Genomic DNA, 8,483 nt, shown 5'->3' with positions numbered 1-8,483 from the left:
CTCCTAACCCACCGAGACGTCGCAGCATGATATCGTGGTCTACGGTATCAAAAGCCGCTGAGAGGTCCAAAAGAACAAGGACAGAGGAATATCCCCTGTCCCGGGCCCTCCAGAGATCATTAACCAACGCGACCAATGCCGTTTCCGTGCTGTGCCCCGGCCTGAAGCCCGACTGGTATGGGTCTAGATAGACTGTTTCTATCTAGACCCATACCACCGAAGACCTTCTTTGGTCCTTTCAGATACATTTTGGCCCCCAGAACTGATTGTTAACTGGGTGCCTCATCCACTCTGCTGAAAGAGGCTCACCCATGCGTCTGTGGTTGTGTTTTGTTTCTGACTGTGGCTTGATTGATTTGGGATGTAACCGTGTTCTGACCATGTTTGGCTGCAGGGAGAAATCGATGCTCATGAAGACAGCTTTAAATCTGCGGATGACTCCGGCCAGGCCTTGCTTGCTGCTGGACATTATGCCTCTGATGAAGTTAAGGAGAAGGTAACCAACTTTACTGCCAGCAAGATAGCGAAGGGGAGGAGAGGGGGTGCTTGGAGCCTTGGGGGGGGGGTCCACATTATTTCTGCCTTTCCTCCCAGGAAGATGATGATAATAATAGTAGTAGTAGTAGTAGTAGTAGTAGTAGTAGTAGTAGTAGTAGTAATAATAATAATAATAATAAAGTTGGAAGGGACCTTGGAGGTCATCGAGTCCTACCCCCTGCTCAGGCAGGAAACCCTATACCATTTCAGACAAATGGCTGTCCAGTCTCTTCTTAAAGACTTCCAGTGTTGGAGCATTCACCGCTTCTGGAGGCAGGTGGTTCCCCTGGTTAATTGTTCTCACTGTTAGGAAGTTTCTCCTTAGTTCTAGGTTGCTTCTCTCCTGGATGAGCTTCCATCCGTTGCTTCTTCTCCTGCCTTCAGGCGCTTTGGAAAATAGCTTGACTCCCTCTTCTTTGGGGCAGCCCCTGAGATGCTGGAAGGCTGCTATCCTGTCCCCGCTCGTCCTTCTCTTCCTTAAACTAGACAGGCCCAATTCCAGCAGCCGTTTTGACCGGCTTGCCCCCTCCCCATAAATTGCAAATTGGCTTTATTACAATCCAATTGCTGCTTTGCCAAGGAAACCAGCAGTAGGCAAAGGAGGGTCTTCCCAGTCGACCCCCTTCTCAAGGACGTGGACTCCTGACCCCAAGGCGGTCTCTCCTTTTTCTCTCAGCTGACCGTCCTCTCCGAGGAAAGAACAGCTCTGCTGGAACTGTGGGAGCTTCGTCGGCAGCAGTACGAGCAGTGCATGGACCTGCAGCTTTTCTACCGGGACACCGAGCAGGTGGACAATTGGATGAGCAAACAAGAGGTGAGCGCTGGGGGGGTGGTTTTCCCTGAACGTCGCTTGGCCAGCCTGCTCGCCCCCCCCAAAGAGCCCCTATATAACAAAGGAAGTCCACAGAGTAGGAGCACGCTCACAGGGCAAGGTCCAGGGTCCCCAGTCCACGAGGCAAACTGTACTCGGTAAGACAAAATCAAGGCACAAGGCAAAAAACAGTTTTCAAGGGAAGGCAAGACAAGAGTCAAAGCCCCAGGGGAATGTAAGCCAAAACAATTGTTCCTGGCAAAGATTCACTCCCCACAGCTTTTCCTTAAGTCACTCCACTCCATGTGCTTCTTGTGAGGAAGGGTGGGGTGATTCTCCTTGCAGCCCTTCTCTGAGCTTGCCTACACTCTGCTCTCCGTGCCCTTGGATATCGAGCGGGGGAGGCAGCTGTTCCTCATCAGAGGGGATCTGTTGCTTATCAGCATCACTGCCTGTCAGCAGCCAATACTCCTCTGTGTCTGTTAAGAGTAGGGAGTTCTCCGTCCTCTCAGCCACTTCCCCCAGTGCCTGTGGGGCCTGGGACAGCATTGTCCTCAGCCCCTGGCCTCTCCAAGCAAGCCAAGAGAGACATGCCATCCCGGTTGGACGTTCCCAGTTCCAACTCCTCTCTGAACTGGGCTTCGATGGAGCCATGGCAGACCTCCACGGCATCCTTAAGCAACCGGCCAGACTTTTTCACCGAATCGTACTTTCTTCTTGGTTCTTTTTTCAAAAGTTTGGTGGCTCCGACGACCATCTCCAGATCTTCTGGCCCTGTTCCACCAGGATATTCTGCCTTCTACGCAGATGTCCTTTCTTTCTTTCTTTTTGTCTTGTCTTCCACCATGGCCTGTCTGGTTGGCCAAATCTGGCCTTTTCTGATGTCCTTTTGTCTTCCTGTCTTTCTTTTCAAGGCCTTCTTGCTGAATGAAGATCTCGGGGATTCTCTGGACACCGTGGAGGCCCTGCTGAAGAAGCACGAGGATTTTGAGAAGTCGCTTAGCGCCCAAGAAGAGAAAATCACTGTGAGCTATTTGGAGATTTACTTATTTCCCTGGAGAGATAAGCCACAACTGGTCCTCACACCACTTGATTTTTAAAAAAAATACTTAAAAGAAAAGGAAACACTTCGCAATAGAGTCTTTTCCCCCCGTTTGCTGGGGTTACAGCCACATATTTGAGAACTTATCCAATTTAAATTCTCTAGAGTGGAAGATTATTCCATCAGAGTTACTGTTTTAAGCCTTCGCTAATTGAACTAAGCTATCCCTGGTTACCTGGCCCAGTTTTTCATGAGTTACCCCCATTAGAAGATAGCTTCTGTAACTGAATTTGAAGTCATTAAACCAATTAAATTATCAGACGCTCCTGCTTGACAATTCTGAAAGATAATCTTGGCTGTTTTTCAAACGGGACATTCTTGACTAGGTATTTAAAGTGGGGACTTGTAACCCACTTTGGTTTTGTACCCCTCAACGCAGCGTAGATAAGGCTCCCTCTTTTATTTTCGCACCACAACGACCCTTTGAGGTGGGCTGGGCTGAAAAAAAAATGCCTTTGGCTGGGTCTGAGGAAGAGAGATGTGTACCTGTTGAGATTTAAAAATTGGGGAAAGGTGATCGGACAGCTGCGCGTCGCGCTTTCCTTCAGTCCGAAGGATAAATTCTGCAGTTTTGTTTTAATTGGTTTGGGTCCACGATTTGGGGTACGGATTCTGATCCCTCTTCATGGCATTCCTTTGGCGGTAAATCAGAATTTCTACCTGTCTCCACCCACTCAAGACAGGATACCTACCTAGCCTAGTTTTTGAACTGTGTCCGTCCTGGGATTTATATCTCACAACCTCTTAATGCTGGTGAGAGGCTTATTTATTTCTGCAGAGTTTCAAATAAGTGAAGTCGTTCGAAAGGCTTAACAATCAATCTCCTGTTTTCCTGAGTCAATAAATACCATTTTGTTTCTAGGCTCTGGATGAGTTTGCCACAAAACTGATTCAGAACAACCATTATGCCAAGGAAGACGTGGCTACCCGTAGAGACGCCGTAAGTTTCAAATGCAACCTCGTATCTTGCCTATTTCCTAGTTGGGCTTCTTTGTTTGGTATATTTGTGGGGGGTGGGCGGAGAGCAGGCTGCAACTGAAAGAAAAAAAGATAGAATCGAAGACTGTTGCTGTGGATTCAGGCTTGTTGTGTTCTTGTCTTCCGCCAGTTGCTGAGCCGTCGCAACACATTGCACGAACGGGCCCTGCTGCGTCGAACGCAGCTGGCCGACTCCTTCCACCTGCAGCAGTTCTTCAGAGACTCGGATGAGCTGAAAAGCTGGGTCAATGAAAAGATGAAAACCGCAACGGACGAGGCTTACAAGGTGTGGCTGCAGTGCAGTATATATTGTTGGGTGTATGTATATATATGTGTTTGTGTGTGAGAGAGAGAGAGAGAGAGAAAGGAAAGAGGAAAGAAAAGAAAAAGAAAGAAAGAAAGAAAAAGAGAAAGAAAGAAAGAAAGAAAGAAAGAAAGAAAGAAAGAAAGAAAGAAAGAAAGAAAGAAAAAGAAAGAAAAAAAAAGCAGGCTTACAAGGTGTGGCTGCAATGGGATATATATTGTTGGGTGTATGTATATATGTGAAAGAGAGAAAGGAAAGAAAGAAAGGAAAGAAAGAAGAAAAAAGAAAGAAAAAAAGAGGCAGGCTTACAAGGTGTGGCTGTAATGCAGTATATATTGTTGGATGTATGTATATATGTGTGTGTGTGTGAGAGAGAGAGAGAGAAAGGAAAGAAAGAAAGGAAAGAGAACAGAGAAAGAAAGAAAAGAAAGAAAGAAGAAAGAAAGAAAGGCTTACAAGGTGTGGCTGCAATGCGATATATATTGTTGGGTGTATGTATATATGTGAAAGAGAAAGGAAAGAAAATGAAAGAAAGAAAAAGAAAGAAAGAAAAAGAAAGAAAGACAGGCAGGCAGGCTTACAAGGTGTGGCTGCAATGCAGTATATATTGTTGGGTGTATTTATATGAGAGAGGAAAGAAAGAGAAAGGAAAGGAAAAAAAGCTTACAAGGTGTGGCTGCAATGTGATATATATTGGATGTATGTATATGAGAGAGAGAAAAGAAAGAAAGAGAAAAAGGCCTTACAAGGTGTTGCAATGCGATATATATTGTTGGATGTACATATATAAAAGAGGAAGGAAGGAAGGAAGGAAGGAAGGAAGGAAGGGCTGAGGAATTCTGGGAGTTGAAGTCCACAAGTTTTAAAGTTGCCAAGTTTGAAGACCCCTGACCTAACCCAACTGCCACTGATCTGGTCTCCTCTGTTTCGTAGGACCCGTCCAACTTACAAGGGAAGGTCCAGAAGCACCAGGCGTTTGAAGCCGAGCTGTCGGCCAATCAGAGTCGCATCGATGCCCTTGAGAAAGCCGGGCAAAACCTGATCGACGTCAAACACTATGCCTCGGACGAAGTGGCTATTCGCATGAACGAAGTCATCAGCTTGTGGAAGAAGCTGTTGGAAGCTACCGAGCTGAAAGGTACAAGGTGGAAAGAGAGACAGAGAGAGAGGGGTGGGTGGGGGAGGACAGGAAGAACGATGGGGTCCTAAAGGCATTTCCTAAGCGCACAAGACCTTCAGAGTCTCCCCTTCTCCCTTCCAGGGATCAAGCTGTGTGAAGCCAACCAGCAGCAGCAATTCAACCGCAACGTGGAAGACATTGAACTGTGGCTGTACGAAGTGGAAGGTCACCTGGCTTCTGATGATTACGGCAAGGACCTAACCAACGTTCAGAATCTGCAGAAGAAACACGCCCTGCTGGAGGCAGACGTAGCTGCCCACCAGGTACATCCCCGTCTCCTTCCCCACCTGCCCTGCCCTGCCGGTTAGAACGGAATGGAATGGAAGGGTATGGAATAGAATGGAAGATGAAATAGAATATAGAATATAGAATAGAATGGAAAGAAAAGGAATGGAATAAAAAAGAAGATGAAATAGAATATAGAATAGGATGGAAAGGAATGGAATGGAATAAAAAAGAAGATGAAATAGAATATAGGATAGGATGGAAAGGAATGGAATGGTATGGAATAAAAAAGAAGATGAAATAGAATATAGAATAGGATGGAAAGGAATGGAATTGTATGGAATAGAATAGAAGATGAAATAGAATAGGATGGAATAGAATAGAAGAATAGAATAGAGTGGAATGGAATGGAATGGAATAGAATAGAATAGAATATGGAATAGAATAGAGAATGAAATAATTGAAATAAAATAGAACAGAATAGAATATGGAATAGAATAAAATAGAATAGACAATGAAATAATTGAAATAGAATAGAGCAGAATAGAATAGAATATGGAATAGAATAGAATAAAATAAAATAGAGAATGAAATAATTGAAATAGAACAGAATAGAATAGAACAGAATAGATAGAAACTTTATTGTCACTTTAAATGTACACTAATCACATGTTAAAATGAAGTTTCATTGCATTCAGCTCTCAAAAAAAATACCATTTTGCATCTACCCACATACACACACACATACGACACAGAGAAACATAGTGTAGTTCTAACGTGTACATATACATGGCGGGGAAAAAAGAATCCTGTGGATTTACAAGACGGTTGGCCTAATGATCGAAGCTTTTGCGGAATCTAGTGGCTCTGCTATAAACAGAGAGCCGTTGTGCTTGGAGGGCAGCGGAAGGGCTGCAGAAGGGGACTTAACACTGGACCCATTCGAGGGTAGAGAGATAGTCCTTGCAAGGTGGCTACTGCTGATCTTCAGTTCTTCTTGCCCCCAATGTCCCCGCTCTTAGGACCGCATCGACGGCATCACCATCCAGGCTCGCCAATTTCAAGAGGCCGGGCACTTTGACGCCGACAACATCAAGAAGAAGCAGGAGGCCTTGGTGGCCCGCTACGAAGCCCTGAAGGAACCGATGGTGTCCCGCAAGCAGAAACTGGCCGACTCCCTCCGCCTCCAGCAGCTCTTCCGCGATGTGGAAGATGAAGAAACCTGGATCCGGGAGAAGGAGCCCATCGCGGCCTCCACCAACCGAGGTTAGCGCAGGGCCGCCCCTCTCGGAGGAGCGCGAGGCGCGTTACACGTCCATACATGTTGATAACCGTGGCTAGTTTTTGAGCAGCTAGCCAACAATGCCACATAAGGGGAAATACAGGCAGTCCTCGACTTAGCAACAGTTCATTGAGTGACCGAAGTCACAACGGCGCTGAAAAAAGGGACGGAGGACCGTTTTTCACACTTAACGACCGTTGCAGCGTCCCCGCGGTCCCGTGATTTACGTTCGGATGCTTGGCAACTGGATCATGTTTATGACGGCTGCAGCGTCCCAGGGGTCACGCAATCCCCTTTTGCGACCGTCTGGCAAGCGAAGCTAACGGGGGGAAGCCCGATTCCCTTAACAAATGTGGCAAGGGAAGGTCGTAAAAACGGGGCGAGCCCCACTTAACACACGTCCCGCTTAGCAACCTAACATCTGGGCTCCATTGTGATCGTTAAGTTGAGGACCCCTTGCCTTTGCAAACTGACGGCTCTTCTATTTAGGGGTTGGGTCCATTTTTACTGGAATGGCTGCTGACCATGTCCTTCCCTTCTTGTTGCAGGCAAAGACCTCATTGGGGTCCAGAACCTGCTGAAGAAACACCAAGCTTTGCAAGCGGAGATTGCTGGCCACGAACCCCGCATTAAAGCGGTCACCCAGAAAGGAAACTCCATGATAGAAGAAGGTGAGTCTCTTCCTCTCTTCCTTATCTTATGAGCCGTGATGGCGCAGTGGTTAGAATGCAGCACTGCAGGCTACTTGTGCTGACTGCCAGCAGTTCGGCAGTTTGATCCTGGTCGACGGTAGGTAGAGTAGAGTAGAATAGAGTAGAATAGAGTAAATATAATAGAGTAAATAGAGTAGAGTAGAATAAACAGAGTAGAATAGAGTAAATAGAGTAGAGTAGAATAGAGTAAATAGAGTAGAGTAGAATAGAGTAAATAGAGTAGAGTAGAATAGAGTAAATAGAGTAGAGTAGAATAGAGTAAATAAAGTAGAGTAGAATAAACAGAGTAGAATAGAGTAAATAAAGTAGAGTAGAACAAATAGAGTAGAGTAGAATAGAGTAAATAGAGTAGAATAGAGTAAATAAATAGAGTAGAATAAATAGAGTAGAGTAGAATAGAGTAAATAGAGTAGAATAGAGTAAATAAATAGAGTAGAATAGAGTAGAGTAGAATAGAGTAAATAGAGTAGAATAGAATATATAGAATAGAGTAGAATACAGTAGAGTAGAATAGAGAAGAGTAGAGTAGAATAGAGAAGATAGATTATAGATAAGATAGATTATAGATAGATAAGATAGATAAAATAGATTATAGATAGATAAGATAGATTATAGATAGATTATAGATAAATAGATTATAGATAGATTATAGATAGATTATAGATAAGATAGATTATAGATAGATAAAATAGATTATACCACTGGTCATTTGCTTTCTTTTAGAGAGTCATTGAGGCCACTTGGAGGTTTACCTGTGTCCTCAGGGTCACCTGAGTGATGCAAATAGGTGTGAGGCCTTGGCTGTAGGATGTTTCCTGCCCTGGGTCCCTTCACTGTTGAAGATGGGCACAAGGCTGCTGGGGAAGAGTCTGCGTTGTTTGCATCACAGCCTGAAGCACAAATGGTTCCTGTAGCCTGCAATGTTTTCTGGGAATCCGCTACAATTTCCATTACAATCCCCCCTGCTTTGTCCAGGGAAGCCTCAAGAGAGAGCCAGGCCCCCTCCTCATTTTAGCTAATTTTCTGAGAGGAGCCTTCTTCGTGGAGAAACTCCCACCAGCCCAGGCTGGTGGGCGAGAACTGTGCCCACCTTCCCACCTCCGCATCTTCCCAGACCAACGTGCTTCTTGTCCCTTAGGACACTTTGCCGCAGAAGATGTGAAAGCCAAACTGAACGACCTCAACCAGAAGTGGGAATCCTTGAAAGGGAAGGCCTCCCAGCGCCGGCAGGATTTGGAAGACTCCCTGCAGGCCCAGCAGTACTTTGCCGACGCCAACGAGGCTGAATCTTGGATGAGGGAGAAGGAGCCCATTGTGGGGAGCACGGACTACGGAAAGGACGAGGACTCTG

At 45.6% G+C, this 8,483-nt stretch overlaps 1 protein-coding gene across 1 annotated transcript in view; it reads left to right on the top strand.

Annotated features, from left to right (window-relative positions):
* Positions 1 to 8,479, top strand: part of LOC107300854 (spectrin alpha chain, non-erythrocytic 1) — a gene marked incomplete at both ends in the record, with an annotated part of 11,102 nt that extends 2,623 nt beyond the window's left edge. Inside the window, 10 exons of the mRNA XM_015830141.1 lie at positions 395 to 496; positions 1,214 to 1,351; positions 2,263 to 2,373; positions 3,313 to 3,390; positions 3,559 to 3,714; positions 4,666 to 4,870; positions 4,994 to 5,175; positions 6,160 to 6,403; positions 6,968 to 7,090; positions 8,271 to 8,479. Coding sequence (XP_015685627.1) covers positions 395 to 496; positions 1,214 to 1,351; positions 2,263 to 2,373; positions 3,313 to 3,390; positions 3,559 to 3,714; positions 4,666 to 4,870; positions 4,994 to 5,175; positions 6,160 to 6,403; positions 6,968 to 7,090; positions 8,271 to 8,479 — 1,548 coding nt within the window. The remainder of the gene's footprint in view (positions 1 to 394; positions 497 to 1,213; positions 1,352 to 2,262; positions 2,374 to 3,312; positions 3,391 to 3,558; positions 3,715 to 4,665; positions 4,871 to 4,993; positions 5,176 to 6,159; positions 6,404 to 6,967; positions 7,091 to 8,270) is intronic.
* Between the last annotated feature and the right edge of the window lie 4 nt (positions 8,480 to 8,483).

The sequence above is a fragment of the Protobothrops mucrosquamatus genome, unplaced genomic scaffold (assembly GCF_001527695.2).
Source record: "Protobothrops mucrosquamatus isolate PMUCROS unplaced genomic scaffold, P.Mucros_1.0 scaffold8800, whole genome shotgun sequence".
In the NCBI taxonomy this organism is placed as follows: domain Eukaryota; kingdom Metazoa; phylum Chordata; class Lepidosauria; order Squamata; family Viperidae; genus Protobothrops; species Protobothrops mucrosquamatus.
The sequence above is the reverse complement of the archived record's forward strand: the minus strand, read 5'-3'. Positions and strand labels throughout refer to the sequence as shown.